Raw genomic sequence first — 18502 nt, 5'->3', positions numbered from 1 at the left:
TTTTTTATGGCTGAGTAGTATTCCATCGTGTATATATACACCACAATTTCCTTATCCAGTCATTTGTCAATGGACATTAAGGTTGGTTCCATTGCCTAGCTGTTGTAAATAGAGCTGCAATAAACATGGGAGTGCAGGTATGCCTTCTACCTGATGATTTCCAATCCTCTGGATATAGCCCTAGTAGTGGGATTGCTGTATCATATGGTAGATCAATCTGGAGTTGTTTGAGGAACCTCCATACTGTTCTCTGTAATGGCTGTATCAATTTACAGTGCCACCAACAGTGCAGTAGGTTTCCTCTTTCTCCACATTTTTGCCAGCATTTGTTATTCTCTTTTTTGTAATAGCCAGTCTGATAGGGCTGAGGTGATATCTCAAAGTGGTTTTGATTTGCATTTCCCTGATGGTTAGTGATGTTGAGCATTTTTCCATATACCTGTTGGCCATAAAGCATTCATATTTCCAATATTTCAATCCGTTAAAAGGTGAAAAGTCAAATGCTTTTTTCCTCTGTTTCACATGCTAACTTGGCCATTTATAAAAAAAAAAAAAAAAAAAAAAAAAACAAAGTCAGAACAAAAATGCACAATCCACTGACATGTCATTTATGTCCCTATTTTAATATTTGATCATGTTTTTAAAAATTCATGGTCATACTACTGGATTATAAAAGTGATATTAGTCCCTCACTAAAGTTTCATCTTACCTTCTTCTTTAGTGATGTTTTCTTCCTATTTCCTCAAAGCTAAGAATATAGGGCCATAAATACTCTCAATGATTTCTCTCTTTGAGTTCCTAGTGAAGAACAGACTTATTTAAAAAACAAAAAAACAAAAAAAAAACTCTTACCCACTTTTTTGCTTTAATTTAGTATAAATCATAAACTTATATCTAAAATTTCAAAGGAAATGCAATCCTAAACGCAAAGACCACTTTCAGTAATTTGGATGTGTTATAAACTGAATGCTGTCTCCACCCTCCCACCACTTAATTCATATGTTGAAACCCTAACCCCAATGTGACTGTATTTGGAGACAGAGCCTTTAGGGAAGTATTAAGGTTAAATGAGGTCATAAGGACAAGACTGATATTCTTATTTGAAGAGGAAGGGACACTAGAGTTCTATTTCTCACCACACAGGCACAGAGGAAAAATCATGTGAGGACACAGTGAGAAAGCGACCACATACAAGCCAGGAAGAGAGCTCTCACTAGAAACCAACTCTAATGACACTTTGATTTTGGACTTGTAGTCTCTAGAACCATAAGCATATAAATTTCTGTTTTTTAAGCCACCCACACTGTGATATTTTGTTATAACAGGGCAATCCAAGCAGAATAATAAAGGGCATCAAATTTGCACTATGTATTTCTCACAAACCTGGCTAGTCTTTCTTCACAACTGTGATTGGTGGTATACCTAGATTCTAATAAATGATGCTACTAATTACTTAGATGCTGCGGAAGTCATCACGCAAGAAACTAAGAAATTCATATGGCTTAGGAAAATGGCGGTGGTTACTACTCAGGTGCAGATGACAGCAGAATTCCTACTGCCACTTCCTTTTGCACTTAAACTATATTATTTTTTTTCTCATCACTTAGATAAGTTAGTTATATTCCTCTAAAAATAGAAAAGACCTTCTATGAGTAGATCTCATTGTGAAAAATATTTATATTAAATTTCACAGCAATTGCTGGGCACTTATATTACAACTTCCTTGTGAATTACATAGAATAATAAAAACAGATAATAGTTGCCTAACATAGGCAACAGAGATGTTTCTTAACCTCTGTCTTCTTCCATGATAATTTATTCAGACAAATTGAGTACAAAAAGGAGAGACAGGAGAAGAGAAAGAAGAAATAGAGAAATAAGGGAGAGAGGAAGGATGAGGAGGAGGAGGTATAGGTTTCCCCTGTTTATATAAGCAGTAATTCTTTTGCAATGACTTGGTTCATAGACGTAATACACATTTAAGGAAGACATCTTAATTAGATAATTTTTATAAATGCTTAGGCTAAGCAGATTAAATCAAAGTACCTGCATAATTAAGTAAAACGAGCCACACCTGTCACCTTTCTTTATAGAATTCATCATAATCTCTCAAGCAGGTAAATAATATATTCTTCATCCTAATATAGGTAACCTACTTAATTCATATTTGCCTTTAAAATTGTGAGACATAAATACATAAGAACTTGAAATACATTAAAATAAATAAAATTTATCTTATCAGAATTCCTATGTGCCCTCATGTTGGAAATACATATAATCTGAGAAAATTAAAATAATTTATATTCAGTTACCATAATTATGATAATTTCAAAATACACTTATATTTATTATCATTCTAAATTTACAAATCTTAACAGGGTTATTTTAATAGACTATGAGAAATACAGCTGCATTAAGAATTTACCAATCATACTCTTTTTCTTCCAAATTGGAGTAGAAAAACAACCAAAACAATTTCTGGACCCTGCTTACAGCACTGTCAATTGGACAGTGTCCATGACATGAAATAAATAAACATGGCACTTTATCTTTTATAAAATTCTATGAACTGTCATGATAAGGTATAAGACAACTAGATGAGGTATAATACATAATGACGCTTCTGTGCCAGCAGACATTTTCATAACAGGCCAAGCAATCAACAGGGGCCAACAAATTATTGGACACTTTCCATGGCTGATAGACAATTATGAGCTGTACTGTAATGCAAATTCATACTAGGAAAGTTAAGAAACCACATCATTGGTAGATATATAATGACACTGTTTTTTAAAATCAGCCCTAGACATTGCTTTTCTAAGCAGTTCTAGAAATGATTTTTATTAACCAAAGTTTCTATTTACTAAATGGAATGAGTTCATGGAAAACAGTCTGATAACAAAGACTACATTTTACTATTATCTCTATCAATTTTGTTTCCAAAGAGGGAAGGGGAGTAGCTAGAAATTGGTTAGTAGACACAAAGAATAAGTTTTATAATAATGAGTATGCTAATTATACTGATTTATACATCACATATTGTACACGCGTACTTAATAGTCAACTCTGCGCCCAAGAAAATATGTATACTTGATTATGTTTCAATAGAAATAAACCAAAGCAATTACTTAAGCTTATTTAAAATCTATACATTGCTAGTCCATCCTCCAGAGAGTCTAATTCAGCAGGTATAGAATGGACCCAGGAAAGTGTACTACATAATACAATTGCTCTGTTGCAAAAACTTTTAGACATTCTTACCCATAGCAGACATTGTTTCCATCTTAACATGCTGCTGCATTTGGGTATTGTGTAAATCAGGTCTATAGACTAATTGCAATTAAAATGTTTATTTGACTGTAGAGATGTTGAAATGAAATTTTGTCTATACCAAAAGTACATATATTAATCAATTATTTGACTTCCACTACAAAAATAATTTCCAAAGTTAAAACTTTCATAAACATATTGGTTTACAGAGGAGATTAACCAAACACATTACAGTATTTATACTATAATTTTCTCACCCTCAGTATGGTACCCATATTCCTTGATATTTTGTAAACCAAGAGTTAAAATTATGGGAATTTTAATTCTCTTACTTAGAGAATCACAACAGTGAGAATCATACAGAGCACCTGGTTCTCACATTGATATGGCAATGGTGACTCATGCTCCTCTTCCAGTGTGAGAAAGGCGATGAACTAGCCTATTTGCACCTATTTTTCGGTTTACAGAACAGTTTGCATGAAGATGATTTTTTTTTCCTTTTTGTCTTTTTTCGTGTCCGGCAACGGATCGCAACCCTCAGTGTCGCGCCCGCACCTCGCTCAGCCAGTGAGCGGGAACCGGTCTGTATGTGGGATCCGAACCCTCGGCGGGAGCGCCGCTGCACTCCCAAGCGGCGCACTGCTACAGCACGCCACCGGGCTGGCCCCGCATGAAGATGATTTAAGTTTAACTTATTCTTGGTGTACTTTGAGAGATACGTCAATGATTTCACCTATTTGGTAAGCACAAGCTCTTCCAACAATGAGCACAACCAGATGGAAAAAGTGTCGAAGCAAACCTGGTTTCAATATATAAAGTATTAGGAATATGACATGCCTGATTACAGTTACAGAAGAGTCAAACAGGTATTATCTTATATTTTTTAACCTAATTATTTACCATAACTCTAACACTCATTTGGTAGTGAACATCAATCTAAAGTTATTGTGAGATAATTTATAAAGGAGAATAATATTTTCTGTTGTTTGCTCAGTCTAGATCTACATTAACCTAAAAAATAAAGAATGGAACAGAAAGCTGAAAGGTTAAATAAAACTGTATCTCCAGTGCTCCTGTGCCCGCCATTGGACAGATAGTAAAGACACTGTTTTCTGAGCTGAAGATTTTTAAAAATCATCTCAAAAAAAAAAAAAAAAAAAAGTCACCCAACTTCTTTAAAAGACTTCAGGAATTCTATCACCGTTCAGATAATCTTCCCCTTTGAGATTTAAGGTAAAAAGTACAGCACTCTGGCTGGCTGAGATTTAAGTTTGTTTTCTCCAGCTGTATGAAAATTAAGAAGAGCTGGTTGGTCTCCTACTTAAAATAACTCTTCAAACATTGGAATCAATCTCACTACAGGACCTTGGGAAATAATAAAACCATACATTTATGCAGCATAAAAATATTAAATATAATTTTATTTTAAAGAATTTTTGTATATGTTGATTTAGTTTGTTCTCAAAACAACTCAATGAGGATACTTGAATTGCTACAGGTCAGTTTATGTCAGATAACAGGAAAAGACATGATAAAAATATCTACCTCTTTATATCTCAATAGTTATAAAGGTACACTGAGATAATAAACATGAAGAACTTTAAAAATTAAAAAAGCACTGCTCAAGCGCAAGGGCATAACATAAGTAGTAATATATCCACTGTTCTTTCTCCTTCTACTGAAATGCCTTTACCCATCCCATAGGACCTACTTTCATTTTATTTTAAATTTTTCTCTCTAGATTGTCTGTGCTTTTAAAATATATTAAAGAAATTTTAAAAAAACATAATTAGTTGTTAAAATTCAAAATACATTTCATGCGATGAAGAACAACATAATTATAGTCAGTTCTTATATGTTAATCTCTTATTTTTGTTTCTCATTATCCCATTTCTCTTTTATAAGTGAGATGAGATTAACTTTTAATTCTTATATCCACTATGATTTTACGTTTCTATTTTTTCTGCAACATAATGTCTATGAAGTCTTTCTCATCCTTATAAAGTTTGCTTCTCTCTCCCACACTGTTCTTGTACTTTCCTCTAATGACTTATATCAGGTGCTTAATAGAGCATTCTCTAGTTTAAGGCAATTTGCATCTCAGCCAATATCCCTATGCCTATCATTGCCGATACATAATAGGGACCCAATAAGTTTCTGATGAATGAGTGAATGAATAAGTAAACGAATGAATAAAAAGATGAGAATTTCAAGTTTTTAGCAACTCAAGGGAACGTATGTAGATGAATCAATATATGTGCACACTTTTTTTTTTTTACTCTTTCTATAAAGTCCTAGATTTAATCTTTTCACCAATGAGCTGGCAGGAGCTGCTGACCAGCCGCTTGTTGGAAGAACTAATAAAGTGTGTTCCACATGCTTTATACATATCAACTCATTAATTATTTCCTACAACTTTATGATTTTATGAAGAAATGAAGCAAAAAGAGTGAAGTGACTTTCTCAACAAGACCCAAGAGTTAGCATGTGGCAGAAGCAGGATCTAGACCCAGACACAACAAAGTCCACACGTAGAGGTTTTTGTTAATAGACAAGGGATCTTCAAAACTCTTTAGTTCGATGTAGTTATTTAACAGTGCAAATTTAATATTAATAACCATGAAAAACTGGAGCTGCTCAAAACCTGTTTAAATACTAATTTATTAAGGTGATTCTTTATACAAAATCATACAATAGACAGTTCCCTCAAATGCTTTCTCTTTGCTCTTTCATTTAGCAATTCCTTCTTACTCTTTTTTGCAGGTATTCCGAAGTCTGTATTACTGAACACAGGTCTATACTAAGTTGCAGCCTTGCTAATATGTTGACATTTTCTACAAAAATACTTTCCTAAAAACACCTACCTGAAATTACCAGATAGGTTTCTTGACTTGAAACAGTATAAGAAAGGTTCTTTTACTTCACTTTGGATTCACAAAACACTTTCAGCAACTTTTAGATCATGAATTTTTATATGAAGAATCTAATATTTCTCAAAAATCTCTCTGAACAGGATATTTGTTTGCTTGTGACATTTATGAATACAATATTTTAAGGAACTATAATTTTGTATCCTATTATACAAACACATTATATGGAGCATATTGCAGTTCAATTTTACTATGTCCATTTACCAAAAGCTTTTCAGTTATCTCAGAACTTTCTGAAAAAAAAGGTGCTTGTTCCTACATATACCATAGAAATCATTTGTTCTATAAGAAGGTTAAAGAGCCTGTTTAAACATTAGTTGTTGATAACAGACATATAACACAGATAGATAGTTCCATACCTGTTTTATTGGAAAGTCTAAATGACACCATCTTATCAGGAATATTACATACATTCCTCACTGAAGCAATGCAGCTATAGTTAGCATAATCCTGAGGTCGAAGATTCTTTAGTTTTAAGATCTTTGTTTCACCCTGAAAATGTAGAAAAGGTCATTAGGTAAAAGCCGTGGAAGCAGAATGAATAAATAAAGCATGACATTATATTATATTAAATCATATTATTATTGAAATATGGCCAATTGTCATATTTTTTAAGGAAAAATGCCCTTTTTAAAAAAAAAATATTGCACTTTAAAATAATACTTTAATATGCCCAGGGATAAAAACTAACAGACTACAATAAAAATTCATAATGTTTTCTTTGCAAACTAGCTTCCTAGGGGAGCAAAATCTATTTATGGTGGTAGTTATGCAAATTATTATGCAAAGATCAGAACAGTGTACTTAATAACAGAGTTCATTAAACAAACATTGCAATCTATGCAGACTTCAACATGAAATGTTATGATAGAAAAGGATTCTAAAGAAGATCCAACAAATGAAACACCGTTGTTAGAGCAAAGATAATGAAGAAAATCTATCAAACAGTAGATAATTAAATTTATATACATCAATATGTTGTGTATATGGAGCAATGACAGGTGACTGATCTAAAGCTGAATGAAAGAAGCATTCATGAGTGCTTCTATACTCTTATTGTTATTATTTTATGTACAGGAGTTCAAGGGTTAGGCCTTCAAGTAAATCTGCAAAATTGTAGATAGATCCAAGTCAGGCAAGTGGCCAGAAGTATCGTATAAAGTATTGATGAGCCAGGAAAAAACACGTAAAAACAATAGATTGAAATTGTTCAAAGGGTAAAAAAGAACAAAGAAAGAACAATGAGCCTTCCTGTCCAATTCAAATGAGGTTCCCTGGGATTTCTTTGCCTTCTAAATTTATGAATGCATCTTCTCAAAATTGTTTCTCTCATAAGTAACTACTTATGATAATGGCAAAACAGTGTCCCAATTACTTCATATTTGGAATAGCAATTTGCAAAATGTTAATTTTTTCCAGATAACATCTGTATGGGACAATGTGCTTCATTTTATTCGGGTAACATTAGTCAAGTGTTAAAAATCACAATACTTTCATAAGCTCTTGAGAAGCTCTGGGATTCTTAGTGACTTAACAAATAAAAACACTGTTGTGCATTTGCAAAAAAGATTGCCCAGACATAGGCATACAGCATTCCCAATGTGTCAAATGAATCTCTCTTTCAGTGTACCGACCTGGGCACTCTGGCTTTATGGTCACAAAAACCTTATGGTCTTTTCATTCACTGTCAACATTCAATCTTAAGTGAGTTGCACATTTAGCATTTTTCTCAGTGGAATAAACAATAACCTTCTGTCTTTAATTTTTTTTTAGGAAAGATGTTGCATTTTTCCTATACAAATAAATATAAATGCATCCCATACAAATGTACACAGAAGTTTGTGTATGTTTCTGGAATTGATATTTAAAACATGTTCTCTTGTGCTACAGAGTTCTCATACATTACTATATAAAATGCCTAGAAAAAATGTGCTTAGAAAGAAGAGTTGAAAGAAAATGTTATACTAGAACTAGTTGGCTCAGGTAATTTTTGAATGAAGTGATACAATACTCCTCCTCCTACCTCTGTAATACTTATTGCTCATATTTCCTTGCTTTTCTTTCTCCTTTTGATGTGTTTGGATATATCTGTCCTCACAAAGCTCACATTAAAAACTTAATCCCCACTGTAAGAGTGATAAGAGAATGGGAAATTCTATTATGATAATTGAAAGGTGGGGCCTTTGGAAGGTGGTTAGATTGTGAAGACTGTACCCTCATGATTGGATGGATCCATTCATGGAGCAATGGGTGTGGCTTTATAAGGAGAGCAAGTGAAGAGGTTAGTCTCTCTCACTCAAACCATCTGCCAAGTGACACCCTGCATTGCTGTAAATAGTCACTCACCAATATGGCCCTCACCAGATGTGCTCCCTGGACTTTGGACTTACCAGCCTCTGAAACTGTTATGAAATAAATTCTATTTTTTTTTTTTTTATAAATTACCCAGTTTCAGGCATTTTGTTTCAAGCAACAAAAACAGTCTAATATACCTCTCAACACTTAACTATTGGTATTCCCTGGGATTTTATTTGTTCTCAAGTTAACCTTTATAACATTTCCCTAGGTGATCTTATCCTCCCTGATGAATTTCTACTAAAGGCCCTATTTTCCTGCCCTTCCCCCAAGTCTGTATTCATATTCCAGAATTCTCCCATGAGTTTCAGATGCATATACCAAATTTTTACCTCAATATGTCCATTTTGGTACTTCACAGAAACCTTACATTCAACATATACTAAATGAACTTCAAATCTATTCCTCTAAACCACTTTTCTTTCTTTAATAACAGGAATCTTAGACTCAATTAGAACTTCTTATTCATAAATTCAATATCTCTCTCATGGCTAGATCCTTTTATTGACCTTTAATCATGTTCAGTCTTGATTATTCTTTTTATTTATTTTTAATCAGAATGATATAAACCCCTACACTGAGCTGAAAAAAATCCTAACTATGCTTAGTATAGTTTAAAGATGCAATCAAGCATAGGATTTTTTCAGCTTTATTGAAGTATAATTGACAAATAAAAATGTATATATTTAAGGTGTACAACTTCATGTGTTTTTTTTAAAATTCAATTTTATTATATTTATTTTTGTGGGGTACAGTGTGTTGTTTCAATAAATGCATATACCACACAATGATTCACTTAGGGTAGATGGCAGAGTTTTGTCCCCATTAGTTCACCCCTAATCTTTGCCCCCGACCCTACCCCTTCCAGCCTCTGGTAACCATTATTCTACTCTCTACTTTTCGTAAAAAAAATTAATAAATAAACATACAAAGATTGATTAACATCCTTATTGCAAAACGAACTCTTAAAAATGAATTAGAATTGTCATTGCATTCTCCTTGCATCCCCGTTACCACCTCATTCTTTTAGTGCCTTATATACACCCAGCTTCCTCCTTCCACAGACCCTTTGCACATACCTGGCATCTCATCTCTATATCTAATCAACTCCATCTCATTCTTGGATGCCAACAACCCTCACTTCCACAGGTGAGGCATTCATTCCTCACCTTCTGGAATAGGAGGAATCCCTATGCTTCTGTTTCTTTGTAACAGTCTCATTTTTACATTTATTTGGGTGATGGATTTTTTTCTTCAAGACTCCTCCCCTGGCTAGTAAGCACCTAGAGGTTAGGGAGTATGTCTGTCTTGCTTTCAGCCTTATATTCTAAGCATCCCCTAGCACAGGACTTAGCATGGAGGGAACACTTTTTCAATTAATTCTTTTTCAATTAAAAGTACTATAACTACCTATCTTTGACAATCCAGGGCTTTGCTTTACACATATTTACTTCTCCAGAATTTACTACCTGCTTCATACTTGATACAAACTCAATAGAGGATAAAAAGATAAAATATAGGGCCGGCCCGGTGGCGCACTGGAGGGTGCGCCGCTTGGGAGCGTGGTGGCGCTCCCGCCGAGGGTTCGGATCCCATGTGGAGACCGGTTCCCGCTCACTGGCTGAGCGCGGTGCGGGCGCAACACCGAGAGTTGCGAGCCCGTTGCTGGTCCCCGGTATGGGCGCGACAACGAGGGTTGCGATCCCATTACTGGTCAGTAAAAAAGACAAAAAAGGAAAAAAAAAAAAAAGATAAAATATAAACAGATTAAATGCACTTTGAGAAAGATGACCGTAGCATTTTACACATATTCAATAGATATTTGCACACATAATAAAAAAGAAAGCGGAACTAGGTTATATTTTTAGTTTTGGAAGGAAATTTGCATTTCAGATAAAATATCAGAATAAGGCAAAACTTAATTCATACCAAAAGTAACAAATAAAAATCAACAGAAATATAAATGAAATATACATAAATACAATGAAATAATAATATATAACATATATGCAATTACATATTATAGTAAATATATAGATATACACACACAAGCTTACTTCAAAAAGTTTATAGAAAAATTCATATTATCTTTTAATTCTATTTTTCCATGAACTTTTTGAAGTACCCTCACATATATACATATTTATATAATTACAATTACTCCAAGAAAAATTCCCTACTAGCTTTTTTTGGGTGCGTGTGATCCGAACCCTCGGGCGGGAGCGCCGCTGCGCTTCCCAAGCGGCGCACTATCCAGTGCGCCACCGGGCCGGCCCCCCGAAAGTTTTTTTTGTATGTAGTCAATATTCTGAAAGCAATCATACAATGATAATGCTTGTCAAATATATGCAAAGGATGAACAGTATCATTTAGATGTATATTTAATGATAGTCTTTTGACTCACATAGAGTTAATTATACTCCGTCAGTATTTCTTTTTTTCTGTTTCTACTGACAAATTATTTTTTAATCCATATTTTCTGGATAATACTTTTCAATACTCCACTGAAACTGTACCTACTAATGTCGTCAATAATGCTCTTTTGCTAAAATTCAATAAACCTTTCTTTTGTATGCTTCCATACTTCTCTACTTATTTATAACACATCAGATTATCTTTGCTACTTTCACAGCCTCTCATGTATAGGTAGTTAGTGATAAATATAATAATTTAGTCATTTTTTGTATGTTTTTCTATTTCACTTTCTATCAAATTTAAGTCTGCAATCTTGTACAAACATAATTCTAGTGAAATCTTATCCACTATCATAATTTCATTTAGCACCTATGTATAAATAACTGACAAATCTCTAAGCATAAATAAGTCACACTTGCAAAAATTACCAATAGTATTAAAATTAATAAATTCTAGATTTTGCTAGTTTTTCCTGTCCTTTTAGTTGCAAAGTTTGCTAGCTATTTCTCTCTTGCACTTGATTTTTTTCCCCCCTTCTGGATTTCTTAAGGTAATCTATCCTGGTTTTTAAATTCCCTTTGGCTATCTATCTATCTATCTATCTATCTATCTATCTATCTATCTATCTATCATTTATTGACTTTATTTTTCCTGCATTATTCACCACCACCCCTCAAAAAACAAATTAGACTTGTCTGTTCCATGTTTAGATTTTTCCACCTCATGGATTTCCCCTTGATCTCTCTGTGCATGACCTATCCCACATCTCTATTTCTACCTCTGGCCTTTCATCTCATGTTCTTTGATAACTACCCAATGGACATTTTCATCATAGGTCATACTGTGTCATGTCAAACTCAGTGAGTTCACTCTCCCACTCCATTTTACTAACTCTGCCACCTCACATCAGATTTCTCTTCAGATGTGTTACTTTTTTAATGACGGCCACAGTCATTCTCTCTACAATCCAGACTCAAATCACACCATCATTTACTCTTCACTGTTGTCAGTCCCCCACATTTAATGACAATAGTGCTTATGACTCATTCTTCCATTTTTCTTTTACAAATGGCCCTTCCTTCCCAATCTTATAGTCTTAATACTTGCTTCAGACACACTTTAATCATCGACTGAACAAATGCTGCTTGAGTATTCATTCTGGCTAAGGTAATATGCTGCCTACCACGGTTAACTGCAGCCCAACTTCACCATAAGTATTCTGTATGCTTCCATCAGGTATGCCTTCATAATGCAATTTACATGCTAGAAAACCCTAAGTAAAAAGAAATCAACTGAAAAGCCATTTCAAAAACTCATAGTCTGTCATTTGAGATTCTGGAGTCTAAGCAAACTACTCTTTCCTTATTCTTCACACAACTTTTTATTCCTATCAAATTAGTTTTGCTACGCTTTTGAGGTATCTATGATTCCAAACTTGTGCTGATTTTAAGATAAAATTTCCCACTTCTTGATATGAATCTTTTTCTGTTTCTGTCTGAAATGATAGAGAGTCCAAAAATATATCTCCTTCCTTTGTGAAGTCCTTTCAGACCTCATCAATTAGAAATAAATTCTCTTTTTCTGGCATTTCTTTTGCATCTTTATACTATAACATCTATTTTTAACTCACTAGTAAGTGCTTGGTTATGAGTTATCATTCAGTGTGCTGACGTATATTCTTTAGCTGAATTGTAAGGCCCCTAGGGGCAGAGGTCTCCTATATCTCTCACAATACCTAATAAGGAGGCTTTCATATCCATTGCTTAATAAATACAGTATTGGTTGATTAACAGAACATACTTAAAGTTTGGTCTTTCCCACCCAACATATCTCCCCCAAAGAAATGTAGTCATATCATATAATCATAATACGTATAAAAATTAGACTTCTTTCTTCCTCACTAAGTACTTTGTCCTTTCCTCATGTCTGCATATTTTTTTCTGTCTTTCTCATTACTTCCTTATTTTTCTGTGTGCTTTTCCCCTATAAATATTACCACACTTACAATCAATTGGAAACCATCTGATTCGTTTTCTGTAATTTTTCTACATTTAAATATTTTTACTTGGACTACTAGAATTTGTACTCTTCTGCTCCTCCCAGTTCTTTGAAAAACAACAATTATATCAAGTCAATTATTTTAAATATTATGCTGGCCATGTCATGTACTATCAATTTTAAGAAATAGCCAGTTGCTGATTTAAAATTAACTATAACCATGGAGGGAGTAACCTGCTCTTAAGTTCTGTTTTTTGATATTCATGCTACTAAGAGGGGAATGATCTGTAAAAACTCATCAAGCTGTACAGTTATGTTTCATGTACTTTTCTATATGTATGCTACATTTCAATAATATATGTTTATAGAAAATTAACCATAGCCTCATTTCAATGAACAGATAATTGTTTAGTACATACTCTGTGCCAAGTACTTTCTAAATGCTGAAAACACGATGGGAAAGACATGGAGTATACATGTTTGAAACAATAAACATCTATGCAAACACAGAGGATAATTTTAAAAAGTATTAAATACTATCAAATAAATCAAACAAGGTAATAGAGATAGAGATGTTAATGTGGTAAGCTACTTTCGATGGAACAGTCTTAGAGCATCTTTAAGGAGGTTGTACTTGAAGGACTAGAAGAATATGTGAGGGATGAGTGGTACAATGTGACACAGAGAACCACAACTGCAGAGACACAGACATAGCAGTAAGGGCGGCCTGTTGGAGGGCTACACAGAATATCAATCTGACTGGAGTGCAGAGCAATAAAGAGCATGGAATCAGATAAAATTTCAGAGCTTGGAGGAGGCCAGATTAGATGGACAATGAGAGTAGTTTTGTATCTGTTCTGAAGTTACTTAGTCTGTGTTTAATTTTACTAATCTCATCTCTCTGACTTTCTTTTCACCAAGGCTAGCCTTCTCTTCTCACAAAATATTTTAAACATGATATCCACCAACCATAACTGTCTACTACACCAAACAACAGATGCACTTTCAATCATTTTAAATATCACCTGAAAGCCATTATTTCAAGGAAAAGTTTTCAACCTAAAAGCTCTGACTTTAAGATAATAAATATTTATTAGAGAGAGGCACCGCGCCGGAGAGGCTTGAGATCTGCCTGAGACCAAGCACCCCGTGATGCCAGCACATGACCAAGCAGGTGGTCTCGCTGCCACCAGACTCCAACCTCAGCCTGGCCGAGTGTACGCCGACCAGAGAAGCACCTGCCAGAGAGGCCCGAGATCCATGGAGACCATGTGCCCGGCAAAGATGGCATGTGAATGAGCTGCCACCAGACTCCAATCCCAGCCCAGCCGAGTGCGTGCCAACCAGAGAGGCAACCTGCCAGAGAGGCCCGAGGTCCACGGAGACCACGTGCCCCACAGTACCAGCGTGCAACTGAGCAGGTAGGCCTCACCACCACTGGACCCCATCCCCTGCCTGGCTAAGTGCACAATCAGAGAGGTGCTCTGCCAGAGAGACTTGAGATCTGTGGAGACCATGCACCCCGCAGTGCCAGCGTGCAACCGAGCAGGTAGGCCTTGCTGCCACTGGACTCCATCCCCAGCCCAGCCAAGTGCACGCCAACCAGAGACGTGGCTCCCCAGAGAGGCCCGAGGCCTGAGGTGACCACACACCCGAGGTACCAGTGAGCAACCGAGCAGACACTGAGGCAGCAGTGCCAAATTGGCAGCCACAGCAGCATCCTAGACAGACAATAGTCCATTTCAAACCAATGGACCATGAAATCCCTTGGCACAATGACTAAACATCAAAGGAAAGATACCAGAAATATGAAAAATCAAGAAAGTACACCACCAAAGGGTAATAACTCTCAAGATCTAGATCCTATAGAACAAGAAGCCCTTGAAATGTCTGACAAGGAATTTCGAGTGATAATTCTAAGGAAACTAAATGAGATACAAGAAAACTCAGTTAGATGACACAATGAAATGAGGAAAATTATACAGGACCTGAAAGAAGAAATGTACAAGGAAATCAATGCCCTGAAAAAGAATGTAGCAGAGCTTGCCAAGCTGAAGAATTCATTCTACTAAATAAAAAAACACAACAGAGAGTTTAACCAGCAGGCTTGCAGAAGCAGAAGAGAGAACTTGTGATCTTGAAGATAGGCTGTTTGAAATAACACAGGCAGACAAAAAAAAAAAAAAAAGAAAAGAAAAAAAGAATTAAAAACATTAAAGAAAATCTAAGAGAGATATCAGACAACCTTAAGCACTCAAATATCAGAGTCATGGGTATTACAGAAGGGGAGGAAAAAGGAGATTGCATTGAAAACATATTCAACAAAATAGTGGCAGAAAACTTCCCAGGTATAGGAAAAGACACAGATCTTCAGATTCAGGGAGCTCAAAGATCCCAACTGTATTCAACCCAAAAAGGTCTTCTCCAAGACATGCTATAATCAAATTGGCAAAACTCAGAGACAAAGAGAGAATCTTAAAAGCTGCAAGAGAGAAACATCAAATCACCTATAAGGGAGTCCAAATCAGACTAACATCAGACTTTTCATCACAAACCCTAAAAGCCAGAAAGGAATGGGATGATATATTCAAAATACTAAAAGACAAATATTGCCAGCCATGAGTACTCTAGCCCACAAGGCTATCCTTCCGAAATGAAGAGATAGTAGTACATTTCTCAGACAAACAAAAACTGTGGGAGTTCACTACCACACGACTACCCTTACAAGAAATTCTCAAGGAAGTACTAGGTTTGGAATCTGAAGAATAACTACCACTGCCATAAAAACCCAAGAAAAATCAAAACCCACTAGTAAAATAAAAATGGCAACAATGAAGAGAAAACAAAACAACAAAAAAAGTTTATCTACAACCCAAGGAACCAAAAAATACAGAAGGCAGACAGTAAATCAGAAAGAAAGGAACAAAAGACAATTAAGACATCCAAACAAAAATCAATAAAATGCTAGGTGTAAATCAAAACCTTTCAACAACAACTCTTAATATAAAAGGATTAAATTCCCAAATCAAAAGACACAGACTGGCTGACTAGATAAAAAGGAGGACCCAAATATATCCTGCCTTCAAGAGACCTACCTCACCTGTAAAGACTCACATAGAATAAGAGTGAAAGGATGGAAAAAGATTTACCATGCAAACAGAAATGAAAAACGAGCTGGAGTCACTATTCTTATATCTGATAAAATAGACGTTAAACTAAAAACCATAAAAAGAGACAATGAGGGCCACTACCTAATAACAAAAGGATTCATCCATCAAGAAGATATAACAATCATAAATATATATGCACCCAATGTCGGAGCACCCAGATTTATAAAGCAAACTCTATTAGACCTAAAGAAGGAAATAGACACTCATACGATAATAGCAGGGGACCTGAACACCCCACTATCAATATTGGACAGATCATTTAGGCAAAGAGTCAGCAGAGAAACACAAGATCTGAACAACACTCAGACCAATTGGACTTGGCAGATATCTACAGAACATTACATCCAACAACCACAGAATATTCATTCTTCTCATCAGCACATGGATCATTCTCCAGGATAGCTCACATATTAGGTCACAAATCAAGTCTCAACAAATTTTTAAAAAATTGGAATTATCCCATGTATTTTATCAGACAACAATGGATTAAAATTGGAAATCAATAACAAATGAAATTCTGGAAACTATACGAACACATGGAAATTAAACTGCATTCTACTTAATGACATATGGGTCCAAGAAGAAATCAAACAGGAAATCAAAGAATTTATTGAAACTAATGAAAACAATGATACATCATACTCAAACCTGTGGGATACTGCAAAAGCAGTACTAAGGGGGAAATTTATCACATTAAATGATTACTTCAGAAGAATGGAAAGATGGCAAGTGAACAACCTAATACTTCACCTTAAAGAGCTAGAAAAAGAAGAACAATCCAAACCCAAAGTTAGCAGACAGAAAGAAATCATTAAGATCAGAGCAGAACTTAATGAAATTGAAACCCAAAAAATGATACAAAAGATCAATGAATCAAAAAGTTGGTTTTTTGAAAAGATAAATAAAATTGACAAACCATTTGCATGGCTAACTAAAAAAAGAAGAGAGAAGACCAAATAACAAAAATTAGAAATGAAAAAGGTGATATTACAACTGATACCTCTGAAATACAAGGAATCATTAGAGACAAGTATAACAACTATAAACCAACAAATTTGAAAATCTGGAGGAAATGAATAAATTTCTGGACACACACAAACTACCAAAACTGAGCCAACAGGATGTAGAATATCTGCACAGACCAATAACAATAAAAGAGATTGAAATTGTTATCAGAAGGCTCCCAAAAAAGAAAAGCCCAGGACCAGATGGATTCACAGCAGAATTCTACCAAAGATTCAAAGAGGAATTGACACCAATTCTCTAAAAACTATTCCAAAAGATTGAAACAGAGGCAATTCTCCCAAACTCATTCTATGAAGCAACCATCACCCTGATACCAAAACTAAGTAAAGATACAACTATAAAAGAAAACTACAGGCCAACATCCTTGGTGAATATAGATGCAAAAATCCTCAATAAAATACTAGGAAACAGAATACAGCAACACATATGCAAAATTATACACCATGATCAAGCGGGATTCATCCCAGGGATGCAAGGTTGGTTCAACATATGCAAATCAATAAAAGTGATACACCATATCAATAAAATCAAACACAAGGACCATATGATTATCTCTATAGATGCTGAAGAAGCATTTGATAAAATTCAACACTCATTCATGTTAAAGACCCTCTATAAGTTAGGTATAGACGGAAAGTATCTCAACATAATTAAAGCCATATATGGTAAACCCACTGCCGCTATCATCCTGAATGGGGAAAAGCTAAAAGCTTTTCACTAAAGAACAGGAACTAGAAAAGGATGCCCACTCTCACTACTCCTATTCAACATAGTGTTGGAAGTACTAGCCAGAGCAATCAGAGAAGAGAAGGAAATTAAGGGCATCCAGTTTTGAAAAGATGAAGTCAAATTGTCCCTGTTTGCAGATGACATGATCCTATATATCAAACAGCGTAAAGCCTCTACAAAAAAATTCTTGGAGTTGATAAATGATTTCAGCAAAGTTGCAGGATACAAAATCAACACACAAAAATATATAGCATTTCTGTTCTCCAGTAGTGAACATGCAGAAAGATCTCCAGTAGTGAACATGCAGAAAGAGAAATCAAGAAAGCTTGCCCATTTACAATAGCCACAAAATAAAATAAAATACTTAGGAATTGAGTTAACTAAGGATGTGAAAAATCTCTTTAATGAGAATTACAAGCCACTGCTGAGAGAAATTAAAGAGGACACAAGAAGATGGAAAGATATCCCATGCTCTTGGATTGGAAGAATCAACATTGTGAAAATGTCCATATTACCCAAAGTGATATACAAATTCAATCTCTTTTATTGTTATTGGTCTGTTCAGATATTCTACATCCTGTTGGCTCAGTTTTGGTAGTTTGTGTGTGT

General features: G+C 34.9%; 1 protein-coding gene across 1 annotated transcript in view; it reads right to left on the bottom strand.

The window, feature by feature from the left end:
• LOC103598221 (MAM domain-containing glycosylphosphatidylinositol anchor protein 2-like) overlaps positions 1-18502 on the bottom strand; it is a 194375-nt gene that overhangs the window by 92238 nt on the left and 83635 nt on the right. The window contains exon 3 of the mRNA XM_008582197.1: positions 6560-6692. Coding sequence (XP_008580419.1) covers positions 6560-6590 — 31 coding nt within the window. The 5' untranslated portion in view covers positions 6591-6692. The remainder of the gene's footprint in view (positions 1-6559; positions 6693-18502) is intronic.

The sequence above is a fragment of the Galeopterus variegatus genome, unplaced genomic scaffold (genome assembly GCF_000696425.1).
Source record: "Galeopterus variegatus unplaced genomic scaffold, G_variegatus-3.0.2 Scaffold2537, whole genome shotgun sequence".
Taxonomy (NCBI): domain Eukaryota; kingdom Metazoa; phylum Chordata; class Mammalia; order Dermoptera; family Cynocephalidae; genus Galeopterus; species Galeopterus variegatus.
This window is presented reverse-complemented; position numbering and strand designations above follow the sequence as displayed.